Source organism: Phalacrocorax carbo, chromosome 6 (genome assembly GCF_963921805.1).
Source record: "Phalacrocorax carbo chromosome 6, bPhaCar2.1, whole genome shotgun sequence".
NCBI classification, from domain to species: domain Eukaryota; kingdom Metazoa; phylum Chordata; class Aves; order Suliformes; family Phalacrocoracidae; genus Phalacrocorax; species Phalacrocorax carbo.
In genome coordinates this window covers 14,336,277-14,358,751 of record NC_087518.1, presented here as the reverse complement: position 1 = coordinate 14,358,751, position 22,475 = coordinate 14,336,277, and the positions used below count along the sequence as shown (strand labels likewise).

Genomic DNA, 22,475 nt, shown 5'->3' with positions numbered 1-22,475 from the left:
AGGGTGGCCTGGCCTGTCTCAGGTTGGCATGGCCCTGAAGGCTCAGCATCAGATCCATCTTGTAGTGTCCTTAGGGATGTACGGCTTTTTGCCCCCAGCTTTCGTGCTCTTCTCACTGTTATGCAAAGGTTTGACTTCTCTTTCTGTCTGGTGCAGGGATTTTGAAGAACCGCCTTCAGTACCCTCCGACTCTCCAAGGTTTGCCATCCGTTGGTAGGATGACCAACGAGCTGACGTGGTACAAGACCTCCACATTGGGTCACAGGGCTGTCCCTGCTGCCTCCTATGGCAGGATTTACTCTGGGGCAGGCAGTCTGTCACAGCCAGCCAGCCGGTACTCATCACGGGAGCAGCTTGACATGCTGATGAGGAGACAGATGTCCCGGGAGCAGCTGAGCAGACACAACTCAGGAGAGTGCTTGGAAGCTGTGCCCAGCCAGCATGGGTCTAGGGAGGAGCTGGATGCTATCCCCAGTAGGCATGGGTCTATTGAACACCTGGAAAGTATCCCAAGCAGACATGGGTCTAGGGAAAACTTGGATCTACTGGCTGCTAGGCCCAGTCAGAGAGATCATGGGAACACGCTACCCCGGAGGCAGGGCTCCAGAGACCATCTTGACACTTTACCCTGCAGATTTGGGTCAAGAGAGCAGCTAGACTGTGGGCCAGTGAGAGAGGTCTCTAGAGAGTGGCTAAATACATTGTCAAGTAGGCAAGTGTCCAGAGACCGAATAGACACGTTGCCAAGTCGAGATACTTCTCGAGAACAATTGAATTTGCTTTCTAGAAGACAGCCTTCCAGGGACCAGCTAGCATCAGCTAGACAAACTTCAAGGGAGCAGCTGGACTTTCTCTCCAGAAGATCTAATTCCAGAGAGCCTCTGGACACAGTGCCTAGCAGGCATCCCTCACAGGACAACCTGGGGAGTCTCAGTAGGAGGCAGCTGTCTGGGGAAAGCCTAGAGCCGTTGTCAAGGAGGCAGCCTTCTAGGGAGAACCTGGAGGCCGTTCCCAGCCGACATCCTTCCACTGAACAGTTAGATATCCTTTCTTCCATCCTTGCTTCTTTTAACTCCTCCGTCCTGTCCTCGGTGCAAACTTCCAGCACACCTTCAGGCCCTCAAACCACCACCACCCCCTCTGCTGTGCAGACCTCCTCGATGCCCTCCGCAATGTGCCCCTCGACACCTCGTTCTGCCACCTCCCACAGCATTTCGGAGCTGTCACCAGACTCAGAGTAAGTGTGTCCCTTCCTCAGCTAGGCCTTGTTCAGCTGGTCTTGCATATTGTCCACCTGCCTGGCTTCTTCCCAAAGGTGTTTCGGTTTGGGGGGAGAGGGCTGTCTAAGAGTGAGCCCCTGGGGTGAGTGGCAGGTGTCTCCTGGTCCTGAATAGCGACTGCGCAGGGAGAACCCTCAGATGTGGCAGCTCCAGGCACTTGCAGTGCAGCACAAGCAGAAACATCAGTGTATCTGAGTCTGCTTGCTCTGCCAGAAGTGATGGCCCACACTTGTGGCCTGTGGGGGCTCAGGGAAAATGCTTTGTCAGGCTAGGCTGACCTCATGGCTGGTCCCCTTGCTCAGTGCCAGCTGTAAGTCCCAGCAAGCGGATATGTGTGAGGGCCAGGCTGGCTGGAGAGGAGGGGGGCCAGCCACATTTCTCGCCAGGGACCCTGTCCCGGTCTCTCATTTCTTCCCCTCCAGCTCTGCTCCCTGCTGGTACTGCTCCCATCCCATTCCTCCTTCCCTCTTCCCTGAACTCAGGGACTTGGAGACAGTTGTTCCTTCCTTGACACAGGAGCGTGTTTCTGCCCTGTCCCCATCTGGCATAGCTGGGGGGAGGCAGCTGGAGCCCAGGAGAGATACTACAGCTTAACACTGTTTTTCTTTCCTCCCTGAAGAATAATGAGAAATGAGGGCCATTCCTGAGGGGCCAAAGCTGTCGACAAGAGAGACAGAAGAAGCAGGGCCCTTCGCCTAGCCAGGCGCTGCCAGCTGAGGTTTGGTGTCCCCAGGGGGCAGGGGCCAGAACTGATGATGGTCAGAGGCCCAAAACTGACCCTGCCTTCCCCTGCCCTCCGGGCTGAGGGGCCGGCAGCCTGCACCACCAACTGCGGGGAGCCTCCGGGCTCTTGGCTGCCGCCATGCTCCCCATTGCCTGCCTGGTGTGACAGGTACGGCAGGAGCCTGCTCGGGCGAGGGTGGCTTCTCCAATTTCCTGGGGCCGAGCTCTTCCTCTGCAACCCGTTTGTAGGCAGGGAGGGTGTGTGTGCGTGTGTGTGGGCAGGGGCAGGGGCAGGGGGATGGAAATGGAGCCCAGGATGTGAGGGCAGGGGAGGGTTTTCTAGCTTTTTGTATCTTTGTAATCAGAGAGAAGAGAAATTTCTATAGTTATTTTTACGGATGGTCTGTTCCCAGGAGCTGGAGCATTTGTCTCACCAACAACCCTTTGCCAGCTTCCCTGGGTGTACCAGGAACCATGATTCCAGTAGGCTGGAGGGACAGTGCCAGGCAGCCCTCATGGCTTTGCCAGCACTGCTCCGTCCCATCCCCATTGCAGGGCAGCTGGCCCCACTGCCCCTCTCACCCACCCACTGTGCAGCTCCACATGTGTCTCTGCCATCCTCCTGCCTCCATCCGTGAGCCGGGACTGGGCGCTAGCGAGAGCACAAGCGAACAGGGTGGCAAATTCGGCACTAGGAACCCACTGGGGAGGAAACAAGCTTTGCTGTTCAGTCCCATCCTGTACCAGGATGGTCCCACTCCTATAAGTGCTGGTTTCCTCTGCTCAGCAAATGAGCACTATGTTTTTACCCACTGTATGTTGTGCTCTTTAACCTGTGTGTTATAGAGCAAACCTCTTTTGGTTTGTGGGTCCATGCAAGGAGCTGGATGACCCTAGCCCTGCTCAGCAGCAGGCCAGGCTGTTCCCAGAGTCAGTGCTTGCTCTGTGGAGTATTAGCATCTGCAGGAACATGATGTGGCTCCAGGCTCATGGTCCAGTATTGCCCACAAAATTTCTATCTAGCTGGTTCCCTGCAGGCTCTGTGTACGTACACACATGTCCCTGTGCTCTCTGGCTGGCAGAGGACCCCAGCTCAGAGTAGTCTGGAGTTTGGGAGACATATATAAATAGCACTTTGCCCTCTCTGGAAATTCAGGCTACCCTGATGGTTTCTCTGCTTGGCCGGGGGCCTGGCCTGGGACTCCCGGTGGCTCTGCTGTGAGGTGACATTCCTCTGTGCCTATCCCAGCCTTGGGCCAGGGGCAGCCGGCTCGGGGGGCCGGCATGTTCCCTTTCACCTGCCAAGCGCAGTGCCTCTGCTTGGCTGCCCCCGTGGTGCTCTCGGGGCTGCCTGACAGCATGCTCCTTACTGCCTTACTACCACACTGCTGTAGCTTCATACTGCAGCCCAGCCTGACGTGTTTACAGGAGGGGACTTGTGCTGCTGTCCTCCAGGCCTCTGGGGAGACCAAGGCCTCTTGGCTATGTCCCTGAGTCAGCGGGGAGGACGTGGAGGGGACAGAGGGGTTGGGTGATGAGGGTGCCATGGTTCAGGCAGGGCTGCCTGACCCCAGCACAACCCCGACGAGGCAGGCTCACTGCCACCCTTCTCCCAGGGATGGGGAGGGAAGGGCTTGCTGAAATGTTTACATGCCATTTTGGACGAGTGCACAGAGGGAAGGCCTGCTGGCCCCACGTGTTGGGAACAGCTGGGCCCCTCCATGCTGCCCGCCTTCGCGAACAAAAACTCGTTTACATGTTCCTCTTCAGCTGTGTGGCACCGGCGCCCTGGGCTGTGCTTCAGCCAGTGCCATATGACCCCCTTGGCACCCTGGTGGGTATCCATGTCATGTCCCTGCCATGCCGTAGGGCCCACTTTTCTGCCAGGTTGGGCATAAGTGGGTGCTTTGTGTCGGTGCCAAACAGAGAGCAAGTGACAAGTGCCAAAAAAGAAGAGAGCAGCGGAGCCAGTGGCTGTCCCCGCAGAGCTGAGCTGGTCAAGAAGCAGGAGTCAGTCTGTGGTTTGGTCCCTGATTGTAGTGCTGTGGCCTGGGCTCTGGGGAGCATCCCCCTTGGATTTGGGTTTGGGTTTGTTTCTTTGCGGGGTTTGGTTGGGTTTTTTTTTCCCCTCTCTCCATCTCCTGATTCTGTGAGCAGGGAGCAGGGAGATGCCCACACCTCCCCACCCGGCTGTGTAAAAGTGTATCATGGAAGCGCTGGATTTGGAAATAAAAATCTATAAAATGGTACTGGTCTCTCTGCCGTCTCTCCCTGTGCTTGGGATCCATGGCTGGGGCTGCAGGTGCGGTGCCTGGGCTTCAGGTGATGCTGGGAGGGGGCTTGGGCAGGAGCTTACAGCCAGCTCCTGGCCTGAAGGGGAGTTGCTGTGGCCTGGGGTGAGGTGACCAGGTGACAGAGACTTCAGGTGCTGCCAGTTGCGTGAACTTGACTATGTCCAGGCCAGTTTACTCAGAGGTGGGGTCAGCTGTGGTGGTGCCCAGTGGCCCTGGCCCCGGCTGGCAGGTCTGCAGTGGCTGTGGTTAGCTGTGGAGCCCATGCCTGGCAGCAGCCAGCATCCCTGGCCAGCAGCCTGGGCAAGGCCAAGGGGAGAACATCCACTGTCCAAAGGCAACATGGCCTCAGTGGGGCCAATCCGGGCTGCAGGGAAGGAGAGGGAAGCAGGAGGAGGAGGAAAGGCCCAGTGTGATTCTAGTGCCCTCCGTCCCTCCCTTTCTTGCTGTTGGAGGGGAAAGAGCAGGTGAGCAAAGGGCAATATTGATCCAGGGCACCCTGAGCAAGGGTCGCCATCGATGAGTGTGGAGCCTTGGTCGCTCACGGGCTCCCTCCTTAGTGCTGGCCTGAGCTTGACCCAGCCCAGGTCGGCCCCTGAGCACCACGGGGCTGGGCTCATGGTGGCCCCTGGGGAGTCCCGCTTTGGTGGTGCTGGGAGCTGCAGTCCTGTCCTGCAGACCTTCCTAAGGCTGGCCTGTGGGTGAGGGGGAGGGCTGCTGGGAGGCTGGGGTGGCTGAGGGGGACCCACAGGCAGAGCAGCTGAGCCGGGTTGTGGGTGGGGGGCGTTGGAGGCTGGGGTGCAGGAAGCAGCAGTGCAGGAAGCAGCAGTGCAGGGTGGGGGCCGGGAGCAGTGATAAGGAGGCAGTAAATGGCACCCATGCTATCAGCTGCTACCAAGCAGGAGCCCTGTGACGGCCTCCGCTTCAGTGCCAGGTAAGTGGATAAACAATGGGGAGTCACATGTGTATGGGTGCATGTGCCGGCATTGGCGTGCCGCTACCTGGCCATGGTGGGGCTGATGGGCATGGAGGTGGGACAGTGCGGGGCTGGGGATGTAGTGGAGATTGAGGGGAGCAGGCTCAGCCCCACAGCTGGAAGGCAGATGAGGAGTCCGTGTGTGGTTGCTATGGGACCCAGGTTGGCCCAACCCCGGGGAGAGCCAGGGTGGCCACAGGCTGTCCCCCAGCCAGCCAGCCAGGATGGGAATGAGTCTCTCCAACACCAGAGAGCATGGTCCTGGGTGTCGCCACTCATGTCACACACCAGCCCCATCCCACCACACAGGGTACCTAGGGCTCCCTGGCACCTGCCCTGCCCTGCCTTGCCCACTGGCTTTTCCCTGCACCCTGGCACAAGTCAGCCCAGCCCATGGGTGCCTGCATTTCCACTGCTGTGTCCGTGTGGGCTTGGGCCAAACATGACTCAGAAATGCTCCAAACCCAATGGTGGTACCAGACCATGGTGGAGCCCAGGAAGGTGTGATAGGTTCAGCAGGGCTCCAGTGCCCGCTGGGGACCTTTGGAACAAGATAACGGCTGGGTCTGTGCGCTGGGTTAGAGCAGGGCAGTCCACACGGCACAGCACACCCATATCTAGCAGGTAAGCAGGGGTCGGAGCCCATGGAAAATACCCTGGATGCCACAGCTGAAGGTTGCAGGTAACCCACCTTGCCCCAGGCACAGCTCCTTCTCCGGGATGGGGGAAAGCAGGGGGACACCTGTGGGTGTGGGGGCACAGGAGGGTGATGGCAGGATGCCAAGCAGTGCCCCAGGGAGGTGAGCACTAGCAGCCCTTGGCAGAAGGTTGACACCAGGATGTGCCCAGTGGTAAGAAGACCCCTCCCCTATGCCTGGCATGGGCACTGGGGCACAGCGGCACCCCAGGCACGGCTGTGGGCCGGTGGCTGAGGCTGGCCAGGACAGTCCCCAGGATGGGATGGCCCAAGAAGCAGCAGTGACAGCCCTGGGCCTGCCATAGCTAGGGCACCCGGCACAACAGGGTACTGGGGGAGCATGGCGGGTGCAACACAGCAGTGGGGCTGGGAAGCAGGTAGCTCATCGGGACGGCAGGAGGCAGGGACTGGTGTCTCAAAGATCACAGGCAGATATTAAGAGGGAGCAGAGCGTGCGCCCAGCTGGCAGCACCCGACCAACTTGGGCACAACAGGTATGAGGGCTGGGGGTAAAACAGGCACCCCATGAGCGGTTCATGGGTCTGGTCGCAAGTGAGTGAGCACCTCAGGACTAGCTGGGTCCACTAGCTGGGTGAGCCTCGTGGGATGGTGGCACCTCTCAGCTTGAGTCCTGAGCAAGATCAGACTGCAGATCCATATGGAGACACCTTGGTCCCACTGTCCCAGCCCTAGAAAGGGAGAGATCCCCATCACAGCCCTGCTCCTCCCTGCTCGTGGGCTCAGCCCACTCTGCAGCGCACGGGACCAGAGAGGGCACAGGCAGAGAGATGGCAAGCCTGTGATGCTCGTCAGGGCTTGACATTCCTGCTCCCCTCATGTGTAAAGGGACAAAGTCTGCGGACAGGGCTGTGGGGTGGCTGGGGCTTTGCTCGGTGGCTGTGCTAGCCCATTGCCCTGGCTGCACCGCGGTACGTGAAGGAGAAAGGTGGTTGGTACCAAGGGGGGGTTCTGCATGGACAGGCGGAGGGGGAGCTCCCCAGGGGCAGCCTCCAGCTATGCACCTGGTGGGGCAGATGGGGCTGGTGTGGGACAGGAGCAGGCAGTGCTAATTGCGGAGGCCTTGGCTCCCTCCCTGCCCACACGCTGGCCGCCTGCCGCTCTCCACTGCGAGCTCTGCCACTGCTTCAGGATTCTCAAAACTTGGCTCGCCCTTGGCCTTGGGGCTGATCCTGCACTCCTGGCTGGGATGGGATGGCTCCACGGGGCAAGCAGGACTGCAGGAGGGGCTGCAGGGTAGGTAGGGTGCTGGGTACCCCCAGCCATGGCAACACGCCTTAGCTGTCCCTTATCTACCTGCAGTGGGCTGGCACGTGGGAGGGCTGGGCGGCCATAGCAGCAGAGATGGCACTGAGCCACCGCGTACCCCGCGAGGTGCTGAGCGAGGCTGACCTGGAGGAGGTGGCACAGCGGAAACTTCCCACCAAGCCCTCACTGCGCAGCTATCTCCACAAGACCAGGTAGGACCGTGACAGCTGGAGGGGTGTGTCTGGACCCTGCCAGGCACCATGTGCCTCAGCCCCACTGCCATGGGCAGCCTGGCTCTGGCTGTCCCAGCCCCTGCGGTAGACACGGTTGGTTCCCCCAAGCCCAAACACCCATGTTCCCACTCTGTCCTCCTGCCTGGATGGATACCTGGCTCCAGTGGATGGAGCTGGGAGTCCCACGGGACCCACTGCTTCCCATGGGGCCCCGTCCATCCCTGCTGATGTCCCCAAGCCCCTGCACTTGTGCTCAGCCCAGTTCCTGCTCCTTCCCCACCAGATGCTCAACCTCCACTGCCAAGTCCCTGCTCTTCCAATTCCTGCCCTTCCTGCGCTGGCTGCCTCGCTACCCGGTCAAGGAGTGGCTCCTGGGGGACATCACCTCAGGCTTCAGTGTGGGCATCATGCACCTGCCCCAGGGTAAGCGATGCCATGCCCAGGCAGCCGGTTGCTCCCCACAGGCAAGGGGGCTGGGGCTCGGCCAACCGTGATGTTTCTCCCTGTTCCCCATGTCCAGGCCTCGCCTATGCACTGCTGGCCGGGCTGCCACCTGTCACCGGTCTCTATTCCTCCTTTTACCCTGTCTTCCTCTACTTCTTCTTCGGGACGTCCAGGCACAACTCCGTGGGTAAGCTGAGGGACCATGTGCTCCCAAGGGTATGGTGGGGAGGGAGCGAGGAAGAAGGGGGCAAGCCTTCATCCATGGCACAGCATTGCCACATCAACAGCTGGGGGAACCTTTCTTGCCTTTAATTTGCCCCACCAAGAAGGTGGTTGGCCATACCAGAGCGAGCGAAAGCACAGTGGGTGCACTTTGAGCCTGGCCCAGGGAGACAGGTTCCTGTGGACTTCAAAAAGGTCCTGGTGCTGACCTTGGGCTCCCTGCCCACACCCTGCCTGTCCCCAGGCCCCTTTGCCGTCATCTCTGTCATGATTGGGAGTGTGACAGAGTCCCTGGTGCCCAGTGAGAACTTCCTAGAGGCCGTCAATGGCACCAATGTCACGATGGTCAATGAGGAACGGCGCGATGCTGCCAGGGTGGAGCTGGTGGCCGCCATCACTGTCCTGACAGGCATCTTCCAGGTAAGGGGGCCCCAGCCCAGCCTGGCAGGGAGCAGGGGGCTATGCTGCCCCATGGCTGCGAGCAGCGGGGAACTCCTCCTGCTACCTCTCCTTCCAGGTGGTCCTGGGCCTCCTGCAGTTTGGCTTCGTGGTGACCTACCTCTCAGACCCGCTGGTGCGTGGCTACACGACTGCTGCCTCTGTGCATGTCCTCGTCTCCCAGCTCAAGAACGTCTTTGGGGTCTCCCTGGGTGAGCACTCAGGGCCACTCTCAATGTTCATGGTGAGTGGGAGTTTGCTGCTGCCCTGGGACCGCCGGGCACTCACCTGTGGGGCACACAGAGGCCCCCATAAACCTGCTGGAGAGTCATCTGCTTTCCTGAGCCTGTTTCCTCCTGTCCTGTAGACCTTCATTGAGATCTGCCAGAAGCTGCCAGAGACCAACGTGGGCACTCTGGTGACAGCCATCATTGCCATGGTGGCCATCTTCATCGTGAAAGAGCTCAACCACAAGTTCGCCGCCAAGCTGCCCATGCCCATCCCCATAGAGCTTATCACGGTACCCAGACCTGCCCCAGTTCCCTGTGGAGATGCAGCCATGGGTGACCCTATCCCCTCCAGGGTGGGAAGGGGTAGTATGGGGTGCCTTGGCAAGTGCAGCTCCAGGGCATGCGTCTCTTCCTCCTCCACCACGGTCCCTGTGCAGGAAGACCCTGCCTCACTCCAGCCATCCTCCCCCAGATCATCATCTCCACCGGCATCTCCTATGGCGTGAACCTGAAGACCAAGTTTGGCATCTCTGTGGTGGGCAACATCCCCAGTGGGTGAGCAGGGCTGGGCAGTGAGAGTGACTGTGCCAGGGCACCACGCTGCACACAGGACCCCCCTTTTGAGCCCCATCTCCCTGTCTTGGCTGTAGGTTGAAGCCGCCTGTGGTCCCTAACTTCAGCTACTTTGGACAGGTGGTGGGCAATGCCTTCGCCATTGCTGTGGTGGGCTACGCCATCTGCATCTCTCTGGGCAAGATCTTTGCCCTTAAGCACGGCTACAAAGTGGACAGCAACCAGGTGATGCTCTGATGTGCAGGGCCCTTTCCTTGGGTGAAAACCAAGCTTGTACTTCTTGCAGCTGGGGGAAGGCATGGTGTTCCCCCAACACTGCTCTGTCCCTGCAGGAGCTGATCGCACTGGGCTTCTGCAACTTCCTGGGGGGCTTCTTCCAGTGTTTTGCCATCAGCTGCTCCATGTCACGGAGCCTGGTGCAGGAGAGCACCGGGGGCAACAGCCAGGTGGGTCTGGGCAGCATTGCCTCCCTCCATGGGGCTGGACCAGGGGCAAGGAGCACAGCAAGTGGTGGGGGACTCACCTGTCACTGCCTGCTCTTCCCTGCAGGTAGCTGGTGTCATTGCATCCCTGGTCATCCTGGTGACCATCGTGAAGATTGGAGAGCTCTTCCGTGACCTGCCCAAGGTACATCTGGTCCCACATACACTGCGTCACATCCCACCCCTGTGCCTGCCCCATGGCAAGGTGGTGTGGCAGGGGAACAGCCAAGGCCACTCTCCCTCCCCAACCTGCCCTCAGCATACTCATAGTTGCAGGGACTTCTCTCCTAGGCCATCTTGGCTGCCATCATCATCATCAACCTCAAGGGCATGTTCAAGCAGTTCAGTGACATCCGCACGCTCTGGAAATCTAACCGGGTGGATCTGGTAAGGTGCTGACTGGCCCCAGGGCTTTGCTCTTGTTCCTGGAGAGGGTTTCTCCACCCTCCCTGAGGTTTGCAGGTGCCAGTGCGGGGGGCTATGCCACAGCTGACCATTCCTCCCCCCTTCCAGATGGTCTGGATTGTGACATTTGTGGCCACCCTCTTGCTGAACTTGGACATTGGCCTGGGGGTGTCAGTGGCCTTCGGGCTGCTCACTGTCATCTTCCGCACCCAGCTGTGAGTACCCCAGGGCTGGGGCCGGTGCCATGTCCTGAGGGCAGAAGCCCGTGGTGACCTCAGCTCCTTGCTCTTCTCCCCACAGCCCCCACTACTCTATCCTGGGGCGCATCTCTGACACCGATATCTACAGGGATGTGGCTGAATACCAGATGGTAACAACACCAGGGAGTGGGAGAAGAGCCACCTGCAATGTGGGGGGCAGTTCAAAGCAGCCCCAGGGCTGTTTGCTGGGGAAAGGAGTGGGGGGCATTTAGGGAGAAGGAGGGGAGGGGAGCAGTGGGCTCCATCCCTGGGGTAGCACCCTCCCCATCTGCCCCCAGGCACAGGAGGTCCCCGGGGTGAAGATCTTCCGCTCCTCCTCCACCCTGTATTTTGCCAACGTGGAGCTGTATGCTGAGGCCCTGAAGAAGAAGGTAGGAGAACCACCAGCCCCCTGGTGCTCCCCATGCCTCCCACCTGCTGGCACCAGAGTGGCCGTGGGGTGTGCAGGGACACAGGGCTGCATTGCCTTGCAGAGCGGCATCAACGTGGACCGCCTCATCGAGAAGAAGAAGAAGGCCCTCAAGAAGCTGAAGAAACAGCAGAAGAAAGCGGAGAAGGAGAATGCAAAGAGGAAAAAGGTGATTCCCTGGCACAGGGCACCCCTCTGGTGCCATGTGCACCGCCTCCCTGCCTGGCTGTGGCCTTCCTGTCTGTGCATTCGCTAGGCTTGGTGGCCCGTAGGGCCGCCTGCTCAGTCTGGGGCCACTGGGTGAAAAGAGGTACTGGGGCAGATCTGGGCCATGGCGTCACACCCAAGGTCGGTGGGGAAAGCCAGGTCGTTAATGATTAGGTGGTGGAGCCAGTGAGTCATTAGCCATTTGTCAAGTTAATCAGAATTAAGAGCAAGAGCAAAGGCTGACCTGGCGCCAGCTAATGAGCCCAGCTCTGGAGAGGGTCCCTGCGGAAAGGGATGGGTCCCAGGCACACACAGACAGAGTCCAAAAGTGGGTGGAGGTGCAAGCGAGGCACCAACTCCCGAGGCCACCCACTGCCCATGCCCTAACACAGGCCAAAAAGCCTCACCAGGCCCCACTGCACCACAGGGCAGGGCAAGCCCGGGGGTGGTATGCTGCCAGGTCGGGGGTGTGTGTGTGTGCCACCAGCATCTGTGCAGTGAGGCCTGGTCTCCTTCCCTCCCCCAGGATGCAGAGGACAGGCTTAATGGCCCAGGTGTGGCAGTGATCGAGCTGAGCGGGGCCGAGGGCAGCACACCCCCCAAGCCCACCCTGCGCACCCTAGGGCTGCCCCAGCCCAGCTTCCATGCTGTCGTCTTGGACTTCAGCCCTGTCAGCTTCATGGACACTGTCTCCATCAAGATCCTGAAGAACGTAAGGGGCTGGGGGAGCAGGTGGGATGGCTGCCTCACCAAGGGTGTCCCAGGTGCCCTGTGAGGTGGCATGATGGCCACTCCCTGTCCGTGTTCCCTGGCAAAACATGTTTCCTGCCATTTGCAGATCTTCAGGGATTTCCATGAGATAGAAGTGGACGTCTTTGTTGCTGGCTGCCCAGGTGAGGAGGCTCTGCAGAGCCATCATCCCCTGCTCTGCATGCCTACCCCTTCGGGACAGAGCTGCTGGCCTGGTGTTCCCTCCATGGTGTCCCCATCCCCAGGGTTTACCCAGGGGACAGGTGCTGCAGGTTGTCCCAGGGATCCAGCCTGAGCCCCACAGCCCCCAGTGAGGCAGCTGGAACCCTGGTGATGGCCCCAGTGCCCCTGCAGTGCAGGGGAGGCTGCTCTGGGTGGGGGGTGCTGGGCTCCACTGGGTACCATAGCTTCAGATGTTTCTCCTTCCACACAGTGCCTGTCCTGGCCCAGCTGGAGCGGAGCAACTTCTTCAGCTCGGCCATCACCAAGCACTCCTTCTTCCCCTCGGTGCATGATGCCGTGGTCCACATTGGTGCAGAGCAGCACCAAGCCTCAGTAAGCACCAGCCTTGCCATCCCTGTCACCGTGATGGAGGGGAGGCAGCCAAGCAAACCCCTCCCTGCCTGTCTCCCTTAGGTGGACCTCAGCACCAGAATGTAGCCCTGTGAGAGGACGATGTCTCCCCAGAGAGCTGGGCAGCCGAGGTGAAGCTTTGCTGCCCCAACGGCACCAACCCACCCACCCCGGCGCCCGCAGACCTTGTACCCTCACCGGCCCCTCTGGACTCCGGCAGCTGGGGCCCTGCCCCGCCTGTGACCTCCCACTGCATTGAAGCCGCCGCCGGCCGAGGGCCCCACGCCCCGCTCCGGCACAGGGACGTCACGCCAAGGTGCCGCCCAGGAGCCCCTGCTCAGCCCCAGCAATGGGCTGGGCCCTGGTTGCGGTGTGGTGGAAGGACCCTCCGGACCCAGCCGAGGGGGGCCACCTCCCGGCGGCGGGTTGGCGTCGCGGATAAAACCGTGTAGCGTTTCTCAGGCTTCGTTTTAATGCACTTTCCTCAATAAAGGTAACCCCAGGCCAGGCCGCCCAGCTGCACCCTGGCACCGGTAGGCACTGCCCCGGCCTGGCCCGCCCTGCCGGCAGGCTGGCCCGCCACCCCGCTCCCTCCGGCCTCTTTCCGCCACTTTTCCCCTCGGGGCCGCGGCCTAGGGCTCGGTACGGCTGAGGTTCCGACCCCACCCCCCACCTCGGGACCCTCCCGTCCGCGGGGCCTGTCGCCGCCGCGCCCTCCCGCCACCAGGGGGCGCCGCTACGCGCACATCTCTTTGCGCATGCTCTCCCTCCGCCCTCGCCCCCTCTTTGTGCGCATGCGCATCTCCGACTCGCCGACGCCGCCAGGCTTCGTGCGCATGCGCCTCCACCGCCCACAAGCCCCGCCTTCCTGCGCAGGTGCGCTGCAGCTCGGTCGGCGGCGGCGGCAGGACAAGATGGCGGCTTCTTCTGTGTGCCGGGCGGGGAGTGTAGTTGGGCGGGCCCTGCTGCGGGGCCCTCGCCCCTCCGTGAGTTACTGCGGCCGGCGGCGGGGGAGGCGCCGAGGTGGGCCGGGGGGAAGCCGGCCAGGGGAGCGGGAGGCCCTGCGGTTGTAGCAGGGCTGCCAGGCCCACACCGCCGGCCGGCCGGGAAGGTCACGGGGACGCCGCGGCCGGTGCGGGCGGGTGGCGGTCGCCGTGGGAAGCCCCCGCCACTAGAGCGGGGTGGGGTTGGGTGGGGTGGGGCCCGGCGGGGGCCAGCGGCGGCCTGCGTCCCTTCGTGGGGCTTGCCGGGTACCGCTGTCTGCTCTCCTACGGCCCGGTGCCGGGTCGCACCGGTTCGCGGAGCTCCTCGCTGGGGTTTTTCAGCAGCCTGTGGTCTGCCCTGCAGGGGCGAGCTGCTAGTTAGGGGTGATTTATTTATTTTTTATTTAGGCAGCTTTATTGACTTTGACAAGGAACCGAGGTGCTGCCACCTATGCCCAGACACTCCACAATATCCCTGAGACCCAAGTCACCACTCTGGACAATGGTCTCCGTGTAGCTTCAGAGGAGTCCAATCAGCCTACATGTACGGTATGTTTAAGATAGCCTAAGAGCATACTTGAAACAGTCAGCCGTGCCTAGTCTGTAGCTGGTCTTCTAGAAGTGACAAACCCCTATTTGAACCAAATATTTTGGCAGCGACCCTACTGCTTCTCCTTGTTAACCAGTGGGATTCATGTAGCAGTAGAAGGCCTAACCTGGCTTTGTATAAGTCTGTAGTCAAGCTTTTGTGCTCTGTGAGTGTTCTCAGCCTTACAGCTTTTGCGTAAGCAGTAAGTAGCCGGTAGTAGTTATATCTCTGGCAAAACTAGCAAAGGCTTTTGCAAAGCTGCTGGATAAAAAGCCAAAATGCGTATGGGAAACAGCTGATGGTGCTTGTTCTTATGTTGGTGCTACTAGTGCAATGTCTGTGAAGGAGACTTCTTGTCCCAGCTGTTATATTTGTGGCATGAGGCTTGAGCATGCAGTTTGTTTTCTTTTCTAATATGTGTACTTGATGCTTTTGCTGTTAGGTGGGTGTGTGGATTGGGGTGGGGAGCCGCCACGAAAATGAGAACAACAACGGTGCTGGTTACTTCCTGGAACATCTGGCCTTTAAGGTAAGGAAGTATGCGAAGTTTGGCACAGGACTGCATGGAGAGCTATTCTAAATGTTCACTTACATGTTGTGTTTTTGCTTCAGAAGCTGTAGCTGTTAAAAGACGGTGCAAGTCAGGTCATCTGAGTCCCAGAGACTGCACATAGTATAAAAATAAACTTCAAAAGGCGCCTAGCCTATATGGTGATCTTTGTTTTAATATGTGGCAGATTGCAATCATGCACAAATTAAGGCAACTCTTATTTACTAGTTGGTATTTCCTGTCTTAGAGGAAAAAGAAGTTGTAAGTAACAAGTGAGACTGAGTCTCTGATGCTGTGGTTGCAATTCTTGACCATCCTGGCCACTGCATAGCGCACGTATCGGACCATGTTATGAAGCATGTTTCTTCAGGTTAGCAGGCAGAGCTCAAAGCAGCATTTCCTGTAGCCATTTATTTTTCTTCGGTTTTCTTAGTGGACTAGCAAAGTTTAGAGGCTAAAGCTCTTTAATAATAATGTGTCTGCTGAACAGCCCTAGGGCAGGAGGCATCTAAGCTTGGGACTTGCTGACTCCAGTTCAGCCTATGGTATCACATGCAACTGCAGCATCTGGCTTGCTCCTTAAGAGATGAGCTCTGTATTAGAAGTAGTTTTCTGCTCCTATTCTGGCTGCTTCTGAATATTGCTGCTTGGATAGCTAGAAGCCTGCTTATTTTTGGTTTAGACTTGTTCTTTGTTTACTTCCACTGATGTGATCTGCAGCCACTGTTGTCTCTTAGTGTAGGTCTTCTCCTTCTCTGCTAGGTTTTATTGACCTTTCAAAATACACCTCAACCATCCTTTAACTAGAGTAAATAAGCCAAGTTTTAAATCTGTTGCTTTCTGCACTTGCTCTTGGCTTTTATGAATCACCACAGGTTTTATTGGTTTAGGTCTTTATTGCTGTTTTCCTTGCTTTAGCTCTGCCCAAGAGGGAAGTGTGTTCATTTAGTAGTTGTGTTTATCTGTTTTCTTCAGGGCACAAAGAAGCGTCCTTGCGCTGCCTTTGAGAAGGAAGTGGAGAGTATGGGCGCTCACTTGAATGGGTACACCTCGCGGGAGCAGACTGCCTATTACATAAAAGCCTTGTCGAAGGACATGCCCAAAGGTAGGATGACCAGTGGGCAAAGTCTGATTTGGAGGTTAAGGATGAAGCAAGCGCATGTGCTTGTGTTTCTCTCCCGCTAGCGACATTTCTAACAACAGACCAGGGAATGAAGTTATAGCTGTGTGGTAAATTGGAGGTTCTAGTTGGTAGTTGAAGAGAACAGTGCCATGATATGGTACTTCAAGGCTGCAAGTTCCCATGTTCCTAAAACCAATTTTGCAAAATGCTTGTTATGTCAGGCTGCACTATATTGCCAGGAGGGAGACGGGGGATTCAGTAGTCTGTTGTTGTCTTTGGAGCTGAGAAACTGAAGTCAGTGACAGCTGCTGTGTCAGGAGTGCTCAGCGTAGCTCTTGCAGGTGTTGCTTGTGCTTTGTACTACCATGTGCAGACTCCTCTTTGGGTCCATTTTGTCCAGAGGCAGTGACCTGAGTCAGAGCTATGGGCCCTACTGTAGATGTGAGCTATGCTGTAGATGTTGCAAGCTCTCTGTAAGTTTTCAGCATGTTTCTGCAACAGTACTCTGCTTATGACATGCTTCAGCACCTGCAGTTGTTGCCTGCTTTCTGCTGGCAGTGATGCTTGGCAAGCTGACTTGGAGGCTTCGAGTAAAAACAGTGTTGTTTGTCCCTCTCTGATGCTGTGGGAGTGGGTCATACTCATCTCTCATGTTGCATCACCCCCCCAGCATGGTTTGTTGCTCACTCCTCTTGCAGTGCCTCTGCTGCCTGTGTGTCTTTTCTCTTTTCAGCTACACTGGGTAGCAGTCAGGCAGCAGGACTGCTAACATTGGAAATGTGTTGTAGTTGTAGAGCTTCTGGCTGACATTGTGCAGAACTGTGCCCTAGAGGAGTCTCAGATTGAGAAGGAGCGTGGCGTCATCCTTCAGGAGTTGAAGGAAATCGACAGCAACTTGACGGATGTTACCTTTGATTACCTTCATGCCACTGCGTTCCAGGGGACTGCACTGGCCCGCACTGTCGAGGGGACCACAGAGAACATCAAGTGAGTAACAGGCTGAATGTGGTACACAGCCCGTGGGCTCAGTCCTTGGGGTGCACGACTGCTGCTTCTCAGTAGTGGTGACTGCACAAGGAAACAGTCTATATATGCACATGATCTGTGCCCGTGGCCGCCTCATTGTGTTTTGACTGTTTTCCCCATTGGTGCTAGTGAAAACAATGCTGCACACATTTTTCTCTAGAATCCCCCTCACACAAGATGTGAGATTGGTAGGGCCAAGTTGAAAGTTCTCCCATACTTGTTAGAGAAATAAGAGCTAGGGGTGATCAGTAAAGCAGCGGCCTTGAGCATTCACCAGTACCCTAACAGGTGTAGCTTGGTGACCAGGGTCAGTACTCTCTAGTCTGTATTGGAGTCTGTAACTCTCCATCTTGGCCACTGTTTTTGGTTCTCTGTGCTCTGGATTTAGAGCACAGGGAAAGCGCAGACAGTGCAATTTTGCTTCTAGAAACTGTTGTTACCCTACAGCTAAGAGAACAATGTCACTGCTGTCTCTGCACTGTGAACTTGCTTCTCCTAAGCCTCTCATCCCTCCAAATCAGAGATGCTGATGTACTCGGTCTCTGTGTTCTTTCTAGGCATCTGACTCGAGCAGATCTCATTTCATATGTTGATACTCACTTCAAGGCACCTCGTATGGTCCTGGCAGCTGCTGGAGGTAAGTTCTAGATCCTCGTGACTCTGGGAAGCCTGGCTGTTCTCAGGCTGGCAATCAAACCCATCACACATCTCTAATGTAATATCAGATTATTTTGTTAAATCAAGGTGTTTGAGACTACAAATCTCTCTTTCCTGTTGCCAGGCTTTTCCCACAAAGAGCTGGTAGATGTAGCTAGGCAACACTTCAGTGGAGTTCCTTTTACATACAAAGAGGATGCTGTGCCTGTTGTCCCGCCCTGTCGCTTCACAGGGAGTGAGGTAAAGTTGTTCTGGTCCCAGGCAAAACAAGCAGCTGTTGCCACTGTTGAATGAATGTGAACTCAGTTACAGCTGCTTCTGAGAGAGAAAAAAATCTGTTCATGTAGCTCAGAGAAATTGATGATGCAGCATCTTGGTAGTGCCCCCATGTTCTGTTCTCAGGGCTTATTGCCACAACATGTTGGGTTTTAGATAGGACCTAAATGTATTGGGAAAGTGAAGCTGTTGCTTACATCATCTGCTGGAAAACTCATACCGGAACGTCTGGTTTCTGTGCAGTAGTGCCTGAGACTGTTTCATTTTGCTGGGGTAATACAAAGTCCTCTAGTTTGTCAACCTGGCATTGCAGCAGGCTGCAGACAAAGCCACAGCGCTTATGCCGTTCTCCCCTGCTCCCTGATGGTTTTCTAGATCCGTGCCAGAGATGATGCTCTGCCTGTTGCCCATATTGCTCTTGCTGTGGAGGGGCCAGGATGGGCTGATCCAGATAACGTTGTCCTCAATGTGGCTAATGCTATCATTGGACGCTACGACCGCACGTTTGGAGGTGGTAAGGTAAGAGGCTTGTGAGTGTGATAGGGAGAGTCTGGAGCCTTATAATATGAAATGCTATGGAGACCTTGGGTGATTGTGCTTTATGGAAGGCTGTTGTGTTTAGCTTCCAACTGCAAAGTGGTCAGGAGTCTGGAAAGTAGAATAGCCTTGGTTACACTTCTATTCCAGGACACTTCTTCAGAGGTGATGCTGGGAGATGAACTGAGCCTTCTCTGCTAACTTTGAAAGAGGTTTAGCTGATGAATTTTCAGCAGTTTATTCCTACCGTCCTGAACTAACCACTAAGTGGGGTGGTGATGGAAGCAGGACAGAGCAGTCTACAGTTTCCTGATGCAAGCTTGTCTTAAAACTGCAAAGCAGGTGGAACTTGTAACATTGGGATTTTAAACATCCATTCTCGTCTGAAATCTGGCCTGTATAACTGTGCTAACCCCCTGCTACTGGGAGACCTCGCACTTCCCATATTCTCCTACTCGTGTGGTGGTATGCATACCAGCTCCTCATGTGCAGCTGGGAAAGGAAATGGTTTTTCTGGATGGACTCTTAGGCCATTGTCTGTGGCTTTTCCACCAGTGAATCTCATCTGTTGACCACATGAAGGGCCTAAATTAAGCTCTCATTCAGCAGTGTTCCGTGCTGTCTTGTCTGTGGTCTTTGTGAAAACAGCTCAGTTGGAAAGAATTTGAGCTGTGAGGAAGCTGTAAGACTGAAATGGCTGATGGTATCTCCTTATTTACAGAATCAGTCCAGCAGGCTGGCTACGCTTGCTGTCGAGTATAATCTCTGCCACAGTTTCCAGACGTTCAACACTTCTTACTCTGATACCGGCCTGTTTGGTTTCCATTTTGTTTCTGATCCTCTGTCTATAGATGATATGCTGTATTGTGCTCAGCGGGAGTGGTAAGTACAACTTTGGCAAAAGTTCCTGTTTAAGATCTGAGCCTCTCATGGGACACTGAGCTGGTGGGCAGTGTAATAGGTCTTCAGAGAGCTGTGTCCCTGTGTGAATTCTCTGTAACTTGCATTCTGGTTAAGAGATTCTGTAAGTGGTTTCTGTAAATGTCCTCGGATGTGGTTTTTGAGGAGCTATTTTAATCCCTTAGGGTTCTTTGGGTCTTTTGTTTGTGCTTCCAAGTATTAGCACTGAGGCTTTGGGTTTTTTTTATATACAAGTGAGATCATTCCTTAGAGACAAGGCTTTCCCAGGTGCCCAAGAGACTTATCTCCATATCTCAAGTCTTGTTAAACTTGAGCAAAGCAGGCAGAGTTCCTGCCTGTTGTGTTGTCGCTGATAAATGCCCTGCTGCTAGAGTCATGCCAGTGTTTGGAGGCCTTCCGTCCTTCCATCTTACTGTATACCTGTATATCCCAGTAATGGTTCAAGGCTGCATCTGAGATTCAGAGCCAAGCTGTGCTGTGTATGGAGCAGACGGAGTTAGTCCTTGCCCTAGAGATGTTGCAGTTGGCAGGGGAGGAAGGGATTTAGCAGCTGGAGTCCAAACAGACTCTGTAGAACTGTCTTGCTCTTTTAGCATCAGTTTCCATAGCAGCTTGCCATGTGTGGGAATAGCTGACATGCCTGCCTTCTCTTGTGATAGCATACCACAGACTGTTTGCTACTGTGCCTGATGGGCAAGCTAGAGCTGGCACCAGGGCTGCTTAGACCTTTGTGAGTGTAACAGTGTGTAACCTGTGGGCTGATATACCCTGCCTGTAAGCTTGAGCTCTTTCTCTTGCCTCCTGCTGTTCAGTGCTCCCCAGTTCTTAGCTACTATGCAGCGATGAAGAATGAATCTCAAGCCTGCAAGACAAGTAATGTTGATAATAGATTATTTCTGCAGAGGCTTGGAAAAGGGCGGAAATCACTTCTGTCTGAGCAGACAAACATCTTTAAGAGCTTTAGTGGTCTTTCCATCTCCTCTCCAGGATGCGTCTGTGCACTAGTACCACAGAGTCAGAGGTGAAGAGAGCCAAGAACTATCTCCGAAATGCCATGGTGGCGCAACTGGATGGTATGTTCTGGTTTATGGATTGACCACTGTGCAGCTTTCAGAGGGTTACCGTAGCTTATGTCTCTCCAGGGAGTGAGAGCTCTGTTAGACACTGCAGTACTGCTGGCAGGCACTGGGCAAAACTTCCTTTCTTCTGCTCTGCATTCCTTCTGCCATGTTGTCAAAGCAGCTGACCCCAGCCTGCTCTGCTCCAGGCTAGCTGTGACTCTGTAAACTTCTAGTCATTCTGTTGCTGAGGGTGAATAACATGTTGCTTGGAGAAGTTAGAGCTGAGACCCTCAAACTGGTCTGCTTCAGCTGTAACACTTTGGAGACTGATGAAGCAATCTTTTTTTATATTGCTTAACTCCTGCCAGAGCTGCTTAGGGTGGTAGCTGCAACTGGTACTTCATTAGAAGCTGCTTTAATGTCTAGAGTTGCTTCTGTCTGCTTTTACTGATAATCAGGCTATGCAATTCTGGAAGGCTTTCTGCTGCGCTGACCATGCGATATCTTCAACATCTAGGTACTACACCAGTGTGTGAGAATATTGGAAGCCATCTCTTAAACTATGGACGCCGTATCCCTCTGGAGGAATGGGATGCCAGGATCGCTGTAGGTATCTGTTTTGGTTGGGGTAACCAAACGTGGTGGTTGTCAGCATTTTCTGGCCTTAGTTTGCTGCAGTAACATGAGACTTACTAATCCCTTAGTCAAGCTGTCTGGAGTACAGGTGGTCAGCACACAACACTCATATAAGTGTCAGAATCTCTGGCACAGGCTGTGTGTCCCTGTGGCTGGGTTCAGTCCATCCCGGAAAGAGGGCATATGCCTGCATTAACAGCTCAACTTGAAATTCCTTTAACAGTTTTCCTAGAGGTGGCCAGCATCTAGTTTGTGTAATTCTGCAGCCACCATACCCCTTGGAGGGCTTCAGATTTTTGACTGTCATGTCTTCTGTACCCTCACAAAAATGCGCCGTGTAGAACATTAGCTATCCCTGCAGACAAGAGCTGTACAGTTGGTGCAGATGGTCCCCAAGGATCTGACTATCTTTTTAATGATCCTGATATGTAATGGCAACAGTGACTTCCAACTCTGAGAAATGCAGGTCTGCTAGAAGGGTCATTAATTGCTTGTTTGATATTTATTAGGCTGTTGATGCAAGAATGGTGAGAGAGGTCTGCAGTAAATACATTTATGACAAATGCCCGGCAATTGCAGCAGTTGGTAAGTAGTATGTGGCAATAAGTACCTGGTAGCTCAAAAACCAGAAAGGGGTCAAGAGCTGAGTGGAAGTGAGCTGCAGGCACTTTGTGCGTGGCTGTTCTGGCCTCCTAACCACTCTGGTTCTTTGCTGGTATCCTACCTCTGCACATTAGATGTGCTAAGGCACATTTGCCAGGAGAGCAAACCTGCAGGTGATGGAGATGCAGTGGCAGCGAGCTGCTGGCTGTTCTTCCACCTCTCTACTTGCTGTGGAGCTGTGACTAAGTTTGGGAGTCCCATAGCTGGGTGCGGGCCCAGCGGCATCTGCCAGGTATCCTTGCCCTGGGGTCATGGTGGTTTATGCAAGGGAAGTGAAGGGACCCGATTCTCTTGTGCTGCTCTGGCATGTCTGTCTGGCCAAGGGCAAACCTGCCTGAGCAGCTCAGATCTGCTCTGCTGCCTCCTTCTTGTGTGTTGTGGATTCCCCTCCTCCATGCAGCTGTTTCCTCTGCCCTTCAAAGCAGAGAAGCTTGGAAAGGGAAAGAGTTTTTGAACAGGAAGTTGGAATGAACTAGCCAAAATCTCTGTGACTTGGTAGCTCCCTGTATTTCATATCTGTATGTAGAGCTGTACTGAGCATTGTGGAGCAGTGCAAGAAAACTTATTTTGAGGAAACAAGTTTCTCTCTCAGGATGTGGTGTCTGCAGGTTTGAGCTGTAGTTGTCTAGTTTTGTGCATAACTGCTCTGGATTGTGAGCAGTCTGCTCTGCCACCATCTGCTTTAAGACCATGGGAAACTGTGCAGGGATTTTAACTGTGTCTCCAGTGACTAACTTTTGTTCTGTTCACTCAGGTCCCATCGAACAACTTCTGGATTACAACCGTATACGCAGTGCCATGTACTGGATCCGTTTCTAGGACATGTCCCTGCAGGTTGGAAATAGTGAAGCTTTGGACTGTGACAGGTTCCCTCTGGCTCAGAAAGTCTTGTGCACCAGGGGCAAAATGACTCCCATCAAAATGGCTGTCTTCTCAGTGTTCAATGTATAAAAGTAAAAATAAATGTCCTATATGGAGTTGGTTCTGCTGGGAA

At 55.4% G+C, this 22,475-nt stretch overlaps 3 protein-coding genes across 7 annotated transcripts in view; all 3 read left to right on the top strand.

Annotated features, from left to right (window-relative positions):
- The window catches only part of CELSR3 (cadherin EGF LAG seven-pass G-type receptor 3), a 35,006-nt gene extending 30,754 nt beyond the window's left edge, over positions 1–4,252 (top strand). For all 5 annotated transcript variants that reach the window (XM_064453790.1, XM_064453789.1, XM_064453788.1 and 2 more), the window contains 2 exons: positions 157–1,237; positions 1,900–4,252. In XM_064453790.1, the coding sequence (XP_064309860.1) occupies positions 157–1,237; positions 1,900–1,927 (1,109 nt within the window). In that variant the 3' untranslated portion in view covers positions 1,928–4,252. The remainder of the gene's footprint in view (positions 1–156; positions 1,238–1,899) is intronic.
- Positions 4,253–6,503: 2,251 nt separating this feature from the next.
- On the top strand, positions 6,504–13,215 carry SLC26A6 (solute carrier family 26 member 6). The gene is made up of 21 exons (XM_064455661.1): positions 6,504–6,519; positions 6,814–6,896; positions 7,288–7,445; positions 7,750–7,889; positions 7,987–8,097; positions 8,377–8,552; positions 8,650–8,814; positions 8,938–9,090; positions 9,273–9,355; positions 9,451–9,598; positions 9,706–9,819; positions 9,923–10,000; positions 10,147–10,242; positions 10,369–10,475; positions 10,561–10,630; positions 10,799–10,891; positions 10,994–11,098; positions 11,663–11,848; positions 11,975–12,029; positions 12,320–12,441; positions 12,523–13,215. Exons 1-21 carry the CDS (start codon positions 6,504–6,506, stop codon positions 12,544–12,546), a joined length of 2,283 nt encoding a protein of 760 aa, XP_064311731.1. The 3' UTR covers positions 12,547–13,215.
- A 56-nt stretch (positions 13,216–13,271) lies between these two features.
- On the top strand, positions 13,272–22,475 carry LOC104047500 (cytochrome b-c1 complex subunit 1, mitochondrial). Its single transcript, XM_064453785.1, has 13 exons — positions 13,272–13,445; positions 13,851–13,991; positions 14,474–14,560; positions 15,557–15,686; positions 16,493–16,691; positions 17,288–17,367; positions 17,512–17,627; positions 18,039–18,182; positions 18,922–19,082; positions 20,109–20,194; positions 20,700–20,788; positions 21,328–21,403; positions 22,236–22,475. Exons 1-13 carry the CDS (start codon positions 13,296–13,298, stop codon positions 22,298–22,300), a joined length of 1,524 nt encoding a protein of 507 aa, XP_064309855.1. The 5' UTR covers positions 13,272–13,295; the 3' UTR covers positions 22,301–22,475.

What these genes read in the sequence shown, in the direction of transcription:
- SLC26A6 (XM_064455661.1), top strand. An exon ending in AGCTATCTCCACAAGACCAG is followed by an intron (nt 7,446 to 7,749) that starts GTAGGACCGTGA and finishes CTTCCCCACCAG; the next exon opens with ATGCTCAACCTCCACTGCCA. An exon ending in AGAATGCAAAGAGGAAAAAG is followed by an intron (nt 11,099 to 11,662) that starts GTGATTCCCTGG and finishes TCCCTCCCCCAG; the next exon opens with GATGCAGAGGACAGGCTTAA.
- LOC104047500 (XM_064453785.1), top strand. Translation starts at nt 13,296, where the DNA reads ATGCGCCTCCACCGCCCACAAGCCCCGCCTTCCTGCGCAGGTGCGCTG. An exon ending in CCAATCAGCCTACATGTACG is followed by an intron (nt 13,992 to 14,473) that starts GTATGTTTAAGA and finishes TTTTGCTGTTAG; the next exon opens with GTGGGTGTGTGGATTGGGGT. An exon ending in TGGAACATCTGGCCTTTAAG is followed by an intron (nt 14,561 to 15,556) that starts GTAAGGAAGTAT and finishes TGTTTTCTTCAG; the next exon opens with GGCACAAAGAAGCGTCCTTG.